Consider the following 20,279-nt stretch of genomic DNA (forward strand, 5'->3'; position numbering starts at 1 on the left):
GGGTCATCCCCATGTAGTCTGAGCTCTGCTAGGTGATAAAATTGCGATTTTAAAATTCAGAGCTCGTTGCTACTCGCTCTCAAAGCAGATCTTGTTTCCTTATAACGGTAGCGCCGCGCCGTAGTGAACGCTCCCTATATATAGACATGCAACATTTTGTCGCAGCTGGTTACTGGAAAAGTGTTTCCACGATATCCACTCTTGGTTGTAATAAAATTTTGTAATTCTGTCTTGTAGTTCAAATGTAGTATTTATAGAATTATTTATTTTTGTTTACTATTGTTTTGACCTGTGTTTATTTAGATTTAGATTTAGATTTATTTAATAATAACATATAGCCTACATAAAAACGTTACATTAAAGTACCCCGAAAGAGCAAAGCTCGTGTTCGGGGACATTTCCGTTACATAATAGTAATATGCGTTACAAGAGCGGTATGTTGAAGTTTTCATGTTCGAGGAAAAGTTTGAAAAAGCGAAACGTAGTTGAGCTTTTTTAATTTCCGCGAATTGAAAGAAAACATACCGCTCGTGTATCGTACATTATTTTGTGCTAAGATCGTTTATTACATACCTGAAAGAGGAATTTCTAATTAGTTGCAATGAAATCTCCATCTTGGTTTCTGTTCAATGACGGCAAATTTGCAAAACAAAAATATCTGTCTTCAACATTGTTGCTTTAAAATGTTTTCTGTTTTTACTATACTCCAGCAGGTCGTGATATAAGTCTCTTTCCCCCCCCCCCCCAGTCTATAAATGCGAACTTAAAACAAACGGTAAGGTTATGTAATGATTTATTTTTCATTTTAATATTTTAACAATAATGTAAGTAAGTAACAATATTATTTATATAACATATTGCAGTAATAACGTCGGCAAGTTTGTTGATTTTTTCACGGCTTCCTTAATGTTACTTGCATCACGAATGCAGTAACTTTAGTGGAGTTGTAGAGTTTACTTAATTTTTACAAATATTTAAAAACAATAATTGACAATTTAGGGGAAATTGCAGTGGTAAGTTTCCAATTTATAATTATAACTATATTGAACGTCTCTAAAACTAATATGTTAAAAGCCTAAAGCAGTAAAATCAATATGTCACTTAAGCGGTAAGAAGAGGGAAATTGTTGTGTGTGTTAGGTTGGGAATACTGAATGTGGAATTTTAGACTTATCGCGGATTGGTTTTGTGCGGAAACCAAGCAAATACGCACGATCTCGCACAAGTATACATACTTTGTAGACAAAATACTTAAGAAAAAGGTCATATAAAGATGATAATAAAATTAGTAAATAATAATACTAGTAATAACTGAGTGAAAAAAGAGACGATGTTGAAATTGGTGGATTAATATTAACTTATTGTTAGTAGTATAATTAGTACAGGTCATGTTGATATAGTAACCAAGATAAGATAGAAAAAATATACTTAGGATAGAAATAAACTTGTTTTACAATACATGGTACATAATATAATACAGGGAAGTCTGTCATATAAATTTTTTAATTCTGGATCTGAAAATTTCATTGCTTAAAGTAGTCAATTCTGGATGAAATTTAATTATCGAATTATATAGACGTGGACCATAATTTGTACTATGTAGTAAAGCAGCAGATGTGAAACATTTAGGTTTAACTAAATTAAGAATTTCATTTCGTCTTGTATTATGATCATGTGGCTGAGCTACAAATTTCATTCTATTTTTATGATAGAATTTCATTAAAGAGTATTTATAAATTTGGTCAATTGTAAAAACATTCAATTCGGAATGGATCAAATTTGTTGGATAATCCAGCCGCCTTTTCAAACAAATTTTGATTGTACGTTTTTGCAACATAATTAGACGAAGAAGAGCAGTTTTTGTAATGCCTCCCCATCCAGTTATACCATATTGGATAACAGATTCAACTGTAGCCAAATAAACCATACGTAATACATGAGTAGGCAAGTAATGGCGAAAGTTTACGAATTTGTAAATTGTTTTACGGATCCTGTTACATAGAAAGGTGATTTGTCTATCCCATTTCAAGTGCTGATCAACAATAATTGCCAGGTATTTCACATCTACAGATTGTTTCAGGCAAGGGCATTTACAGGTTGTAGAGAGTTTACAAAATGAGTTGTGGATTATTAATTTCAAATGAGAAAGTGATTTGAATTTGTTGAATCCAGAGACTTGTCTTTTTTATTAATTTTAATTTTAATTGTTTGTTACTGGAATTTATATTTATTTGTGTTTTGATTTACCCATTGCAGTAACTTTGCAGTTTCGTCATACAGTTCACTGTAGTACAGATTTATTTATTTTTGTGTGATATTATGACTATTGTTTATTGCTTTTTTGCTCTCAATAACAGTTACAGGCCGTGAAAGTGATACACCCTACTTAGCGGAAATAACACTTTAATGAACCGAGTTCGTTTATTGAAATAATATACATTTGACTTTCCATGGGAATAATAGCATCTTACTTTCATTTACAACTGTTATGCCGTTTAACTTATTCCATTCTTTATAGGCCTATGCAATGCATCAAATTATTCTTTCCTCTGTAAGTCCGAGATTTCTCTGTCAATAACTATAACACAATAGACCTACTTTTGTTTTATTCGCAAATTTGTTCAGGAACTTTCATTTTTCACAAATTAAAACTACAAGCCGTTGTAGATAAATTACTTACCATACTACATCATCACATGATAGCACCTAACGAGAATTGCAAGTAACATATACACGAGAAGTTTATTTTATGTTAACTTTTTACCTTTTGCAATTCCTTTTGTTTTGTTTTTTTTTAATAATCTGGAGATCTTTCACAAAAAAATCTTATATGTCAAAAGTACACACCTAGATCTTCAGTGGACTCGTTACAAACTCGGTTAGCGACTAATTCCTAAGCATCCATATTCCTCCGTTCAAAATCTTTTGCGTGCTTGTTAGATTGAGAACTAAAATTTGTTTTTGAAACGACTACAAATATTTTAATGTAGATATGGGGAAGAATTGAGCTTGTGAAATGGACAGACAGGACACAATAAGAAATGAAGCTATGCTGGAAAGAGTGGGTGAAGAAAGAATAATGCTGAAACTGATCAGGAAGAGAAAGAGGAATTGGCTGGGTCATTGGTTGAGAAGAAACTGCCTACTGAAGGATGGACTAGAAGGATTGGTCAACGATAGAAAAGTTCGGAGTAGAAGAAGATATCAGATGATAGCATTAAGATACATGGAGCATATTCGGAGACTAAGAGGAAGTCGGAAAATAGCGAAGATTGAAGAATCTTCAGTGCAATAGATGCTCTTGGGCAGAATACAATGAATGAATGAATGAATGTGTTTTTGTTTATTTATTATTCCTTTCTTGCAATTATTTGTTTTTTTTTTCATGATAATTCTATTCGTTTCTAAATTGTTTTAACATTTTATTACAATTTTTATTTGTAATGTTTATCAAATTCCATTATTTATTCCTTATTTGTTTACATTTACTATATTGTTTTAGTCATTTATTTTATTTGGTAAAGGTTAGTTAATCATTGTGTATTTTGTATGTATCAATTTTTATTATTTTTGTTATATTCAGTTTAATTTCTTACTTGTTTCCTTTGTATTTTATTTTACATTAAATATATTTTCTTGTTATATTTCCATCTGATTTATTCGCTTATTTTAATTTTGGCTTTATTTTTTAATTTGTTTATCTTTATAATATATTGTTTCTATTTATTCTATAAAGATTTATTGAATATTAATTTTCAAGTTACTTATATTTGTTTCTAGCATTGCAACTCAATCTCATATTATAAAAGATACAATTTAGCTTTCACCACTTCTGTTTATTATATATATATATATATATATATATATATATATATATAGGCTATAAACAGAATCGTTCAAGATTGGCGACAGACACGCCATGGATTTATTCCAATTAATCGAAATTTGCAGCTTGATGCTTTACTTTTCGCTGATGATATGGTTCTCATAGCATCAACTGAAGATGATTTACAATATTCAATACACAATTTAAATATGGTCAGTGAAAAATATAACATGGAAATTAATATTGAAAAAAACGAAAATCATGTTATTTTGTGGGAAATTCCCTGTACTAAGTAAAATCTGTTTGAATAATAAAATAATAGAAATAGTAAATACTTTCACTTACCTTGGCTATACACTATCACTTTATGATGAAGTAGATATTCGCTGAAAAAAATATGTAAATATAATAAAACAATGGGGATCATTAATAAAATCATGAAACCTTCACTAGTACAAAGACACACAAGAATAGGCTTATACAAAACCTTAGCACAGCCAGTATTAAGCTATGGTAGTGAAGCGTGGACTGTGAAGAATAAAGACGTCAGTAGAATAACAGCAAGTGAGATGAGGTTCATGAGAGCAACAGCTGGATATTCTCGCTGGGTTCATAAAAAAATAAGGACATAATGCAAGAACTTCAAATAGAACCCATTATGCAATTCGTCAGGAAATATCAACTTCAGTGGAAGGGTCATCTCGGAAGAATGGATCGATGCAGAATTCCAAAAGCACTGTTTCATTACCATCCGCATGGCAAAAGATCTCTAGGCCCTCCAAAGAAGAGATGGACTGAAAATTCTGGTTTGAGATCATAACAGGAAGACTTGTTAGGAAGACGACGACGACAATTTACCTTCTCACAAGTGATGATAATACGTACTATACTATGATATATATATATATATATATATATATATATATATATATATATATATATATATATATATATATATGTATGTTTGTGTTTCTTGGTCCGTCTTCGTGCGTCTTGGTTTGCTGGATAGATTCCTATCATATTCGATGTCTATATATAATATTAATAAACTTAGCTTCCTTTATGAAAAGGTTGCCAGATTTCACAAAGCGTATTGCATATAATTTGGAAACACACTTAAAAGGTAAAATAATATGCATTTGAAACGGTTAGGGAATCGAATATACAAAATGTGCCCAATGTGCCCATTTACAGTTAAGAAAGGCGGAAAAAAATCATCAGATAGGTTAGAATGATTTGAATGCCATACCGCGAGAAAAATAATAGTACGGATTTATTGGCATTGATATTTAAACCAATCAACAGCCAGCGGTTAAGATAACTTGAAATTTCCATTATAACTCCCATACAAATGATTTCTCAATATCTGAACCGATCCTTTGAGGGCACTAATGGCTATTTCCTTCACAATGCTGTGTGTTAGGCCCAGGTTTTTACATTTGTTGGCAAAGAAGGAGGGTATGGTACCTCGTGCTCCCACCATCAGACCTATTACATCAATGTAGGACAGGCTATATTTATCTTTATAGAACGGGATTGTTGGTTCATAGATCCGTTTCTTTTCACTGACCACCTCATGCGGTTGATCTGCATGTGTCACAAATCGGATGGTGGGATCGAGAATGTATGCCGAGTTGTTCTTAATGGCAACGATATCAATTCGCCGAACACTTCCTTGTGTGGCTAGTCCCTGCACCTCTTGATGGACTGTAAACCCTACTTCCTTCAGTGCCTCGGCAAGCATAGAACGGACAGCATGGTGACGGATGTTGCGAAGGGCCTCACTATAGGGGCAGAAGCCAAGGATATGGGGAAGAGTTTCAATTTCGCTGAGACCATGCCTACAGCGGGTACTATCCCGACTACTACCCGGCACACATGAAATAAAATATTTATAGCAACAAGGAGAACAGTACATTTTGTATCCCGATATTTTTCAACTGAAATTACGAGATTGCTGCGAGCTTGTTGAAAAAAAATTGTTGTGGGGACTAAGTGATTATTATTCCGTGAAACGCATAATGATAATCGATAAATAATGTACCATTTATTTCATATAGGTTCTTTTTGTACTATGACTTTATCATGCCGCACAATGAACAGAACGTCTTACCACAGACTCAAGTTCAAACATCGGAAAGTAGTGTGGAAATACTGTAGATATTACACTCCGAGTATTCCTGTATCTCTGCTACCACTCCACTGTTTATTCATAATTGCTTCGTTGTCATCGCTCCGTGATGTATTGTCAGCCCTTGGAAGTCAACAATTTCTTAATACATCAACTACACCAAGTTTTTTTTTCGCAATAAAATGTTTCCAAAGAAATAACAAACGTCGTCGTCATCATCATCACCATCATCATCATCATCATCATCATCATCATCGACTGAAACTTCTGATCCTTTTCTCTCTCAAGAAATCGAAATCGAGTAATAAACGTGGCGCGTAGAATTAAAATAAAGGAAGAATATCAGTATAATATACGTACTACTACACATTATGTAATACATTTGGAACATTTGGTGCTTTTTGTACTAAGATAATTTTGGATCTATTTTATATTGTACAAGGGAAGGCAGAATTGAAAACATAGAAATTAGACAAGACTTTGAAATATTTGCAATAGCAGGCAAAATACAGGGACATCATTTTATTTTTACTTCAATTTTTATTGTACCTGAGTTTTGAATGTACTTCACTCCCACCCCCTCTACTACTAAACTTCCAACCGTTCTTCACACAGAACCGAGGCCGCGTATGCAGTACTGAGTTAGTGAGTATAGTACGTTCCAGAAATATGTTCGCGTTTTCCAGTGACGAAAGAGCTTTCAATATTGAATCATGTTTTCGCACAGGCACTGTCGTCCCTTTGCCTACGTCGTCGCAACCTGGTTTCCACCACCTGCTTCTGTTCGCCCCTCTGTAAAGTCTAGTAGCTGGGCTGTCTTAGCTCTTTTCTGAAAACATTAATTTCTCTTAGGAATTGGACGTCTACGTAATATTATACAACTGTTTAAAATAACTTAAATAAAAGAACCTCGTTAAGTAATTAACTGTCACGTGATTTCCCCCCCCCTTTCTACGACCCTGCGGCAAAACCACTTGAACGAACAGTAGATAGCTTTTCTGAGTAATTTTATCTTTTCTGATCATGCATAAATGAAGATTAAATTTACAGTACGTAAGGTATTCTTTTATAGAGTAGGTATAGAATTATTTCAACATGAGTTACTCGTACGAAGGATGAAACTGGTAATTGGAATTAGGTACAATAGTCTATAGTGCGATAATATGCACAAAAGAACTGAAGCCTGTATCGAAATGAACGGCCACCATTTTCAAAAATGTGTCCACACCTGTGAAGTAACGGTCAGCGAGTTTGGCCGCGAAACCAGGTGACCCGGGTTCGAATCCCGGCCGGGGCAAGTTACCTGATTGAGGTTTTTTCCGGGGTTTTCCCTCAACCCAATACGAGCAAATGCTGAGTAACTTTCGTTGCTGGACCCCGGACTCATTTCATCGGCATTATCACCTTCATTTCATTCAGGCGCTATATAACCCAGATGTTGATACAGCGTCGTAAAATAACCCAATAAAATAACAAAAAATAAAATAAAATTCTCTCACAAGAAATCGAAATCGAATAATAAACGTGGCGCGTAGAAATGAAATAAGGGAGAAATGTCAGTATGATATACGTACTGCTACACATTATGTCAGGCATGTCAATTGATGCCCACAGGAGCAAGATCGCGCTTTAGAGCCCAGGAGAGCCTGAGCGCTTTACAGCGGAAAGGAAAGAGACAGAATAAAGAGGTGGTATATGCCGCTTGGTCGAGCTATATTCAGGGATGGCCAACACTGATTCAATAGATAAAGGGAAGAGAACTTATTAAAACTGTATCCATGTTAATTTTTAGATTTGCCTGAGAAGTATAAGTGCATTATACGCCTAAGAACGTAAGTTTTAATTTTAATGCTCATTTTTTCACAAGTTTGATTTTTTTATTCAAAAGAAATATTTTCTCAACTTTTCGTATAGAAAAGTGAAATTTTCAGGTATAGGCCTATTTATTTAGTAGCCTTACAGAATGTTTTCGTAAACCTAATGTACCGTATATACGTATTACTGAAGATAATGTATTGAAACTTTTGAAAATATTCGCATGAAAATTGTTTGTAAGGAAATGAATTAACAACGCAACTACTGTTACAACATAAGCAAAAGATACGTGCCCATGTGTTGTAAAAATGTCAGCTCTATAGCTTCAGCAGATTTCGAGAAAATAATTTAATATTCTGATGATAGGAAGTTGCTCACAAATATCACCTTAAAAGCATAATGCGATAAGAATTTTGTTATGTAATATTACTTGCACTTAAAACAGATACAGTACCTAGGTAACTTTGCTTTGTACTGTAATATTTTTTTGATTAGTTTATTGATTACTTTTGTAAGGCTAAAGATACCATCAATATAAATTCCAACTTATCATGTCATACTCAATCTCTTTCTTTGGAATATCACTTTCTTTATGAATGATGTGTTTCATCCACTTAATACAATATAATATTATACTACTATGGAATTTAAGTGAATATTCCTTCTTAACTCTCTATTATGTTATTAAGATTTAAAACACAAGTGCAATATTAAGAAATCAGTGCTAGTACTTTTTTTTTACAGACAATATAGATAATATCAAACAGAAAGAAGCCATATAAAAATAACGACATAAAATTTCACGTTCCGTTTGAAGTTTGTGCACCATTGTTTTCTTAATGCAATAGGTTGCTTATTCATATACACAACCCTTCCTCTTTCCATACTTAGCGCTTGCTGCCCGCGCACGACGTCAAGGTCAGAAAAATGCGCTTGCTTTGACATCACTGCATTATGTAATAGATTTGGAACATTTGATGCTTCTTGTATTAAGATAATTTTGGATCTCATAAATACAGTGCATACATTTTATATTGTACAAGGGAAGGCAGAATTGAACACATAGAAATTAGACAAGACTTTGAAATATTTGCAGTAGCAGACAAAATAGAATTCGACAGGCAAAACTGGAAAGACCACATGCAGTAGAATGAATGGCGAAGAATATTCGAAGTATATATTGCAATACAAACCAAAATGAAGGGGAGATGTAGGCAGACCTAGGAAGCGACGGGCCAATGACCTAAATCGTGATTGGAAATGAAGATGACATTTTATTTCGCTGTCGTACGAGACCAGAACCAGCTGTTACTGCGCGCGCTGCAATTCAAGGTCACGCATAGCCGCTGATAGATGGTTTTCTGTTATTGTGCGCAGTATTGAGTTGAGTTGAGTTTCAGAGCAATACTAACTTACTACCACAGAAATCCAATAAAATATAAATCTAATAGAGATGAATATCGTACTCGAAGACAAAAGTCTACTTTCCCATTAATCGAGCCTAAATGTAATACAAGTGCAGCTCTTAAACATGGTGCTAGTTTCGGTCCAAGACTATATAATAAAATTACAAACCATTTTCTAAATTTGAAATATTTTAAAATTGAAAATTTTAAAAAAGAAATTTATAAAATTATTCATGATGTATAATATTAACAAATGTGTGTATTTTTTTTACCTTTTATTTTTCACCACTATATTCATGTTTTTATTCAATATCACTGGCTTCTGTCTGATTTTAAGTTTATATTAAATGTTTTTTCTCTCTTTTTCTCGTTCTCCTTATTTTTTTTTTTTTACTCTTGTGTGTTATTTATTGGTTTGAATTAAGTTACTTACTGTATTTAGTAAACTGTCCTTGTAAATTTTATGTTATATTAGTGAGTAAGACCGCACCGTACACGAGCCTGGCTCTTACGGTAGTGGCTAGAAACATTTTTGTTTTATAATTTTAATTTTTACTCACTAGCTATCTAGTTAAATAAATAAATAAACAAATAAACAAACAAATAAATACATAAACAAATCAACAAATAAACAAATAAATAAATAAAACAGTTGAAACGAAAATCTATTACGAAATAAGCACAAGAAGCGGGGATCAGCCGATCAGTACATAATTCTACAAAATTTCTAAAAAACGAGAAGAAATAGCCAACATTTCGGACGCAGAGTTGCAACATGTAAATAAAACTGTGTTTAGACTGTATAACGCCTGCCCAGAAGCAAATGGGGAACACTTTCAATATCATGTTTGAAAAGGTAAGCATTTTTATCACTTTCACAATTTCAAATTGTAAAGAAAAAACTATCCTTTGTAGGTTTATCTCGCAGTTTTCACTTCCTCTAGTGTTAAACTGTAAAATATATCCACTGTGGAAACATCATGAAAGCAAATTTGTTGCATTTAAAGGTCAGGAAAAGCCCTTAGTTTGGCAGGATGTTAACTGCTGTTACGAGACAATCGGCATTTAGAATATGTTACTGACTGATTCGTCACACTAATATACGATGAAGTCGTGCATTCCGTTTAAAACCCACTCACAAAATCTACGCCTGATTTCAGATCACCAGGTCGTAGTTCTTGCACGTAAATGTGTAACGTTTTAACTGCAATAGCTTAATAGTACTTCGCACAGAAAAGTAAAACATAGCCTACTCCTTTTCTTCAAAATATGACGAAGCATTTTAGGGAAATTTTCTAAGCGATGTCTAATGTCATCCAAATTTTATTCGGTGAGGATAATAACCTTCTTTTGCGTTTCTTAGTCTATAAACACTTTCTGTCGCCAGGAATTTATTCACAAATGTCGTCGAAAAACTTTAGCCGAATTCAATACATAATTGTCGTACAAAAGCACTCCCTGTGTAGTACTTTATCTGTAAGCCATTTTAAGCTATAAATTACAGACACAAACATACTCGTACAACACCAAATTTCATCTTGGCTTTCAATAAGGCAAAGAACAGCAATGTTGCCGCTTTTATTCGCAGCTAACATACCCTTTCCGTAACCGGTGCGTGAAAGTGCACCTGCAGACAGTGCAATTTCCCGCTTCGTGGTACGGAGATAATTATTTATTTATAATATATTCATCATCCTCTGACTGAGGTTCTGGCTAATATGTATATCTATTATCTGGCAGTATGTCTCGCTTGACAATATGTCTCAGAGGAAGAACAATTGTTTCTATATTTACATCTGAAGTCTGACTAGTGTAAATGTTACTATAATCTTTTCGCTGTAAGAAAAATCCTAATATAAACAATAGCACGTGACTAAAGTGAGGCCACTGTTTGGAGCCATAGATTCTCAGTACGTGTTCCCGCCTACTGTTGTACATTCTGTTTCATGTTAAACAATTCCTGTTACTATGCATTCATTTGTTTAGGAAATATTTACTTTATAATTACTGTAATTAAAACTCACTTAAGTTATTATATACATTTAAGCCTATTTGTTTTTCTCCGCTTTTGAGAGAGTTTTCACTCTTATGGTTAATAACCACACACACCAATGATGCAGAGGCCATAGTACAGTACCACGTGCTTACGTGAACAACTACGAGCTCAAGTGACGCTACCTTGTTACAAGAACAGACTACCTCGGTATTACTGTTGGTATTCATCCGCGTTCATAGTACATAATAAAATATAAAAGTAGCTTTTCTTTTACATATCGTTTTACATCTAAGTGAAGTTAAATGTTTCATTGTATTTAACAACTAGAATTCAATTTTTTATTTTCAAATAATACAAGATGATAGTTTCCAAATACGAACTATATTTTCCTGCGTCGTGTGAGTGTTTCGACTGTGAGCCAATCACGGGTATGACAGTCACGTGCTTGTGTTTAAATTAGGATTTTTCTTACAGCGAAAACAGTGTAGTCAGCGATGTATGCAATGGAGAAGGAAAGGAACTGGCCACCCTACCTCATTATCTCCTGGCCTAATTGTCTCATAAGTGGTGCCTTATTGGCATCATTGGACAACAAGAACAATAATATATTCATCCAGTACCTTTAGTGTCAAATTTTTCTAGTCGTTGTCGACCTCAATGTGACCGTGTCATTGTTCATTATTGCGACTGGATCGCCCGTTCTTCTATATATAGTTGAGTATTGAAAAATAATGTCCACCTTTTCTTGTATAACTGTACCAAAATTCGTTTAAGCTTTTAAATCCGTGCATGTCTAGTGGGTATAGAACACAGAGCTCAAATATCACAACACAAAAATGTGAAAACCCTGACGCAACAGTAAGTTATGGACGGTCGCAAAGATAAAAAATGTAAACATCAAGCTTTGTCTAGCTAGATTTTAACACGGCATCTCACGTTATGTCATATTCCATTCTCCATATCGTAACTGAATAATCTAGAAATTCAATAATATATTAATTGTCTATAGACTTGGCATACATGAACGTCATTTCAGATCAATCTCTTCATTGAAATGTTTTATTCTTAATCTTTAACTTTATTCACTGTGAAATTCAATTTCAGTTGTTCTTCAGTCTTTGCAGCAGTGGAAATTGCTGTCTTTAAGCGAAATAACGAACACTTAGTGTCCAATAGAGCGCATTATTCAGTAGGCCCAAATTTATCTTAGACTTTCTTATGGCTTTTAAGTAACCCGGAGGTTCATTGCCGCCCTCACGTAAGCCCGCCATCAATCCCTATTCTGAGCAAGATTAATCCAGTCTCTACCATCATATTCCACCTCTCTCAAATCCATTTTAATATTATCCTTCCATCTACGTCTCAGCCTTCCCAAAGGTCTTTTTTCCTCCGGCCTCCCAACTAACACTCTATATGTATTTCTGGATTTGCCCGTACGTGTTACATGCCCTGCCCATATCAAACGTCTGGATTTTCCTAATACGTCAGGTGAAGAATGAAATGCATGCAGTTCTGCGTTGTGTAACTTTCTCCATTCTCCTGTAACTTCATCCCTCTTAGCTCCAAATATTTTCCTAAGCACCTTATTCTCAAAAACCCTTAACCTCTGTTCCTCTCTCAAAGTGAGAGTCCAAGTTTCACAACCATACAGAGCAACCGGTAATATAATCATTGCTTTATAAACTCTTTCAGATTTTTTGACAGCAGACTTGATGATAAAACCTCAACCGAATAGTAACACGCATTTCCCATATTTATTCTGCGTTTAATTTCCTCCCGAGCATCGTTTATATTTATTACTGTTGTTCCAAGATATTTTAATTTTTCCACCTCTTCAAAGGATAAAGTTCCAATTTTTATATTTCCATTTCGTAGAACAGCGTTTCTCAAACTTTTTTTAAATGGGGACCACTTTTTTAAGTCAGAACAGTTCCGCGGACCACCTTACTCTTGTTCCCTTCTAAAGCAAATTTATTATTTTTGTAGAATATTTTAATACCAGTATACTTATATTTTAAAATAGAATTAATTATAATACTTTTTTAATTATATTTCTTGTAGCCAATCGCAAGTAAATTATAACAGATTCTGTGCATTGTTGATTCATCGCTTGCCTGCTAGCAGTTAGTTGTTTGAAATCCTTCTTATGTGGTACCCGCTAGTAGTTGTCCATATCTCCATTATAAATAATGGAAAACTGTCTTCGATCTGGATCTTTGAAAAGAAAGGAACATGATGATACACTTCATTTAGGCAGTGCTAATAGTTCAGAAGCTGTGTGTAAAGAAATATATTAATTATAGTGCCATTAAAGAAATATCTAGTACTACTAGTAGCTATTCAAAGAAAAAAATACTTCCGTAAATATGACAAGAGTTATTTGGAATTTGGATTTACTTGGTGTGGCAATGAGAGTGAACCAAAACCTTGCTGCATTGTTTGTTGGGAAGTGCTTCCAAACGAGTGTATGAAAGCCGCGAAATTGAAACGGCACTTAGAGACGAAATACGCAAGTGTAAAAAAGTAAACCTGTCGGATTTTAAAATAGGGGGAGTCTAAAATTTTTTATATCGTCACCTGGAAAAACAAATAAAAAAATTAATGCAGAAATATGCCCGAGTTTCAACAAGTAAAGATGCAATTTGGCACGTTCTGTTTTTGGTGTACAACGTATAGCACGTGGCACCCGTATATTAATTCGCAGAAAAACGATAAAGATAAACATTTGTCGGCTTGTGTTAAGAAACATTCACAGTCGCCAAGAATCATCGGAACACAAAAATCACACTGTGATAAAATCGCTATTAACTGTCACAGCAAATTTTCCAGAGCTGTCACAGTTCGAAGCTGTGAAAGCAAAATGCTGTCACATCCCACCTCTAATAACAATGATCTTGGTCATGGAAGCGTCTGAATGTATTGTTTTTTATGTTGCAGGTCCTGGGAGTAGCGCCAGCATGAACAAGTCCTCGACTCTACCGCTGCCACACCGCCTCGGCATGGAGCGACCCAGCAGTAGTGCGGCACGTGACAGGGAGGGATACTACAGCGACCGCAATGAACTCATCAGAGACCGCGAAAGAGAGCGGGAGAGAGAGCGAGAGAGGGACCGTGACAGGGGCTACCTGAGCGACCATAACTCCAGGTATGGAAGCGCTCAACACGTCCTGTTTCACCATGGATGAATATATAATAGGATGCGAAACTTACTGAGTTCCCCTAACACATACTAGAGGCGCTGTTATAGAAATTGCTCTTGCTGCCACCTGTTGGGAGGAGGGGCGTTATTACATCTAGCAGCGCACCAAGTAGCGAAAAGAGTAATAATTACTCCATGCATTTAGCAGCGCACCTGGTGACGAAAATGTTAAACTGTGCAGAAAGTATTCCCTCCCACCCTCATCGATAGTCAAAACTAACCCAATTTAAAATAAAACATTTACATTTTTATTCCTCACAGCATCTTCTACTGAAAATTCTTACCGGAGCCAACAGTAAGATAAAAGAGACGATCTATTTTACACTATCCAATTAAAATATAACCAGACAGAGACAAAAAATAAAGCAAAAGGCTAGATAATTGGGATTGTATTCTTTGGGTATTTATTGTACAGCGTAATGGAAAAGTCTGCAAGAACTACTTATATAGTTCAATTTATTATATTACTATTACTTTACAATACATTCAACAACACTATTTTTACAACGTCCATAAACATCACTGTTTAACATACACTGTTTATACACACACATAGCATCACTTTATATTCACTTATTAGCAAGTTTCTGTCTGCCATCTTGTCTCTTCGAGCAATATCTCGAACGGATAAATAGAGAATTCTGGGTAATGTACCCAACACGTAGTTCTAATGTTCACCACCTACGACGTTGGGCGCTGATCATCTTATTTCAGCCCCCCGCCGCCAGATGGTGCTGACCGCAGTTTAGCATCCTATTATATATTTATCCATGTGGTCACGTTTGAATGTAGGCCTCACATTTATCGCTAAGGAATTGTATCAGAAGGACAAACAATGATACAATAACGCAAGAATAATACAAAATTGATTTTGCGTTAATTCACAGTATTAGGGGCCTGAAGGAACAATAGCTGCTTGTATTTTTTTTATTTTAGTAGGTTATTTTACGGCGCTTTATCAACAGCTTTGGTTATTTAGCGTCTGAATGAGATGCAGGTGATAATGCCGGTGAAATGAGTCCAGGGTCCACCACCGTAAGTTACCCAGCATTTGGTCATATTGGGTTGAGGGAAAACCTCGGAAAAACCTCAACCAGGTAACTTTTCCCGACCGGAAATCGAACCCGGGCCACCTGGTTTCGTGGCTAGACGCGCTAACCGTTACTCCACAGGCGTGGACAGCTGCTTGTGTATTGGATGACCATTTAAAAATAAATATACAATTAGACTAAAATATACAGCAATAAGGAACACACTACCTTTGTACAATGTCATTGAAGGTAGCAATTCGATCCAAACACAGTTCTTTGTATAAAACATAACTTTACATACTGCATATGCGAACAATTGAGTCAAACAGAACACTGATTGAAAAACATAACTTGACACAATTAGAATGAGACTTAGATTACAATAATATTTCTTTATAAACAATGTTTTTTTGTATATGCTATATCACCATCTTGACCCAGTTCACTTGTATTTCTAATGACAACTTGTATATCTTGTGGATTCTTGACACGTCTGAACGCAACATACAATTGTGCCACTCAGTATCATCTTTAAGTAGTCCACGTGTAACAGCAGTTTTTTTGGATATTTCATAGGTTATAATCCAGACCTGCAGAACTGTAGCTCCTTAGAGGGACTGCTTTATTATCCTTCCTTACCCCACCCACCTTTTCTACCAGTGCGGTCATGACGTTCTAGTTACGCTCGGCTGCATCAACATTCATTCTCGCGGAGGCAGGTATACAATACGCTATCAAAAATTACAAATGAACAGATAATAAAATCCTTAGGCACATACCTTTAGAAAGTAAGAGAAAAATGAATGAGGGAAATAAATAAGTTAAAATACATGTAAAATAAATTTTAAAATGTATGTGTGCATATAATGTAAGAAGGTCTACCTATGTATATATGTCCTATTACTAGTGAAGCCGATTAAGTCCACTGTTTGTGTAAAATAAGTTAAGTACAGTCCCCGACTTGTCTTTCCGTGCTCTGTATTCTACTAAAATGAAAAAAGTCCGAAATGTTGCATGCAGGCAACAAATCAATTACATTATTTGAAGAATTTATTATTATTTTTCGTGCATTAATAAAGTTTTAATTCCTGTTTATAAAAAACTTGTATTACTGGTCTTAACTGGTTTTACTAGTAATAGGACGATAAATAAATTGTACGTTGATAAGTGAGTGATAGCTATATGACCGGATGTCAGTGCTGTCATTCAACATTGTAACACATTCCAGCCAAATAAATAAATACATAAATATATATAATATATATAAATAAATACGCAGTACGCGTACTGCAGTTTAAAGAGAACTGGAACATGGCAAAATCTAAACCCGTGAACAAATACTACTTCCAAAGGAAATAAGAACATGATTATTTTGTTGTTAAAGAAGACGAAAGAATTGCTTGTTTACTGTGTCCCATCCAATTTATTTCTACTCGTCATTTCATTATTAAACCACATTTCAACAAAGCCCATATTAAGAATTACGGAATGCACAAACTTTCGGTTTGAAGAAAAACTACCGGAAAGACTGTGTAAAGTGCTGCTGCAACACGATAATGCGCACCGACACTCCGCTATCATGACTAAAGCAGCTATCCAGAAGCTTTGTTGGGAGGTGATTCCACATCCCCATATTCTCCCGAATTTGCGCTCTGAGATTTCCATATTTTCCGTCCTCTGTCCAAAAATCTTCAAGGGAACTCCTTTGATAACGAAGATGCTTTACAAACTTGGCTTGACGACTTCTGTAACACTAAATCAGCAGATTTCTTCTGACGTAGAATGGAAAAACTACCCCAGCGTTGGCAGAGAGTCATTGATGCTATAGGAGAAAATATTACTGATTAATTTTTCTATTCGTCTGAAAATAAAAACTTTTGTTATGGCGAAAGAACGCATAAACCCAGTATAAGCGGTACGGGAACTTCTGGGCCATACTATTAGAATTCACACATTTCAAGTAACCTCATAAAAAGAAATTTGCGGCAAGATAAATTATAGCTTTTGAAAAATCAGGCCCCACATAATTTCCTTAAGAAGGTAGTGGTTTGGTTGTGCTCGAAGTGTGGCATGTGGCGCCATCTATTGGAACCAGTAATCACATTCTTCAACATAAAGTAGGGTAGTAAAGTGTGAAATGACAATCTTGGTAGAGTTTAAGAAAATGGGACCAACGTTGCGACGACGTGAAATCGCTCACCGTACAATAATTTCCTCACAGTACAGATGTGTTTCATGTAATACATGTGGGTTTTCAGAGGTCCAATACCTGTTCGTTGGACTGTTTGTGATTCTCTAAGATGAATTCAGAACTCATCGCTGAAAAACAGTAGATGCAATACTGCCATTCCATGTTGTTCCACAAACGAATGAAATCATGTATAATACTGAGTTCGTTCTCGCACAAGTACAGTAATTGCTGCACTTCCTGAGCACACTGAACACGATATTCATGGGGACGTAATTCCTCGTAGCCTCTGGGCACTGTCACAAGAGATCCTTGCTTGCTCTGCTAGTTTTGGAGACTTTGAAGAAGAACTCTGTAGCGCGGGTCTTCACTAGTACTTGTCGTCCTATATTAGATTCATGTTTGCCGAGTAGGCCTATAGAGCAGAACCGAAGATCGCATTACAGAATTAGTTCTATCACGTTTGTTGCTTTTCTGCCTAGTTTCTTCCCTTCCACTCCTTCCTTCATGATTTAGCTACATAAGGCTGACAGACACGTATCTTGCAAAGTTATGCTTAGTAATAAATATAGATGATGATAATAATAATAATAACAATAATAATAATAATCATCATCATCATCCTTGCATGTATTGGGCCTAGTCGCCCGTTACGGTCTCTTGCCAACGCTTGAACGGTCGGCCCAAGGATCTCTTGCCCACAGGATGGTAATTTAAAATTTGGCGTGGAATTCTAGAACGAGGCATTCTGATGACATGTGATCTCCAGTTTTGTCTGTATTTCTGTAGGTATTCCGTAATCGGTTCAATCTGCAGTTCCTTCATAATGTCAAAATTTCTAATGTGATCCATTCTCGTGTATCCCGCTGTACGACGCATAAATCTCATTTCTGCCGCCGTTAATCTTTGTGAATCAATATTACGAATCGTCCAAGCCTCACTACCAAAACAGAGTATAGGTCTGGCCAATGTTTTATAAATTCTGGTGCGCGTGTGTTTTTGTACTAAGATTGGTTTGAATATCTGATTAATTATCCCCATTGCTCTGTTGAATTTAATAATTTTCTCATTCAAATCCTTTTCTTCTTCATATGAAATTTGGTAACCGAGATAACTAAAATTTTTTACTTGTTCGATGATCTTATTATTGATGCATATTTTGCTACGGACTGGTTCCTTTCCTAAAAAAGCCATCACTTTAGATTTGTCAATTGAAATTTCCATATTGAAACTTTCTGCCATTTGATTAAAGTTGTAAACCAAACGTTGTAAATTACCGTCTAAAGTTGCCATAAACACAATATCATCAGCAAATAATAAAGTATCTATTTGGGACAAACGACTTATCGGTATACTTCCATGTGGTTTCAATCTCCATTCCTTAATGATGTGATTCATGTATATTATAAATAATAGAGGAGATAAACTACGACCCTGTCTCACTTCTTGATTTATTTGTTTCCATTCTGAATATTTGTTTTCAGTCCTAACCTGTATATCATCATTGTTATAAATATTGTAAATAACTGTTACTAATTGATTTGGAATACCATCATGTGCTAAAATATTCAATAATTTGTTTCTATCTACTCTGTCGAAGGCTTTCTTCATATCAATAAATGCCAGGTGGGTTTCAATATTAAATTATCTATGTTTTTCGATCAAAAGCTTCAGTGTAAAATATCCATCTGCATATAATAATAATAATAATAATAATAATAATAATAATAATAATAATAATAATAATAACAATAATAACAATAATAATAATAATAATAGTAATTATAATAATCTGCACAGAAACTGTGATTTATTTGGATATACTGGAACTTGCATTTTTACACACATATTTCGTTTCATTTAGAGTACTTTAGGTATTGTATTATATTGTATTTATTAATATTGCATGGTATTCATACATTGCTTCACAGCCAGAATATGGAACAAGTCAAAAAACTTAATACTATTATAAAGTCTTAATTGACAGTCACAGTCTATATGAAATACATACAGAAGAGATATACAATATAATCTACTAGTACAACACAAAGTTTTAAATAATTGATTAAATGGCGATCTTACTCGTGTTAATTATGTAAGCATGTGTGGCTTACAGCTGTTTCGGTGCCACTTCACACCATCCTCAGAGCCTTCTGTGTCTCGGTGCCATCACAACTTCGCTACTTGTTGTGTGGGTGCATTCGTGTGATGAAGAGTTGTGTCAAATAGTGTGTGTGTTCTGAAATTGATCTGTATGTTGAGTATTTGATCAGGGTGTGTTTTAATGTGTCTGTATATTTCATATTGTTCTAGTGTGTTGAGTTTTTGGTTTTTGGGTTTTATGTGTAGGATTTCCATGTCTGTATTTATGTTGTTGTATGTGTGGTGGCATTAGTTATGTGTTCAATAATCAAATACTCAACACACAGATCAATTTCAGAACACACACACTATTTGACACAACTCTTCATCACACGAACGCACCCACACAACAGGCAGGAAAGTTGAGATGACGCCGAGACACAGAAGGCTCTGAGGATGGTGTGAAGTAGCACCGAAACAGCTGTAAGCCGCACATGCTTACATAATTAACACGAGTAAGATCAACATTTAATCAATTATTTATATTCAAGTGTTAAAAGTAATGCACGAAAGATTCAACATGGATTACAAAGTTTTAATATCAAT

General features: G+C 34.8%; 1 protein-coding gene across 4 annotated transcripts in view; it reads left to right on the top strand.

Moving 5' to 3' along the window:
* The window catches only part of sif (still life), a 727,300-nt gene that overhangs the window by 318,861 nt on the left and 388,160 nt on the right, over nt 1–20,279 (top strand). For all 4 annotated transcript variants that reach the window (XM_069812852.1, XM_069812854.1, XM_069812855.1 and 1 more), the window contains one exon: nt 14,111–14,318. In XM_069812852.1, the coding sequence (XP_069668953.1) occupies nt 14,111–14,318 (208 nt within the window). The remainder of the gene's footprint in view (nt 1–14,110; nt 14,319–20,279) is intronic.

This window comes from Periplaneta americana, chromosome 16, assembly GCF_040183065.1.
Source record: "Periplaneta americana isolate PAMFEO1 chromosome 16, P.americana_PAMFEO1_priV1, whole genome shotgun sequence".
Classification (NCBI taxonomy): Eukaryota; Metazoa; Arthropoda; class Insecta; order Blattodea; family Blattidae; genus Periplaneta; species Periplaneta americana.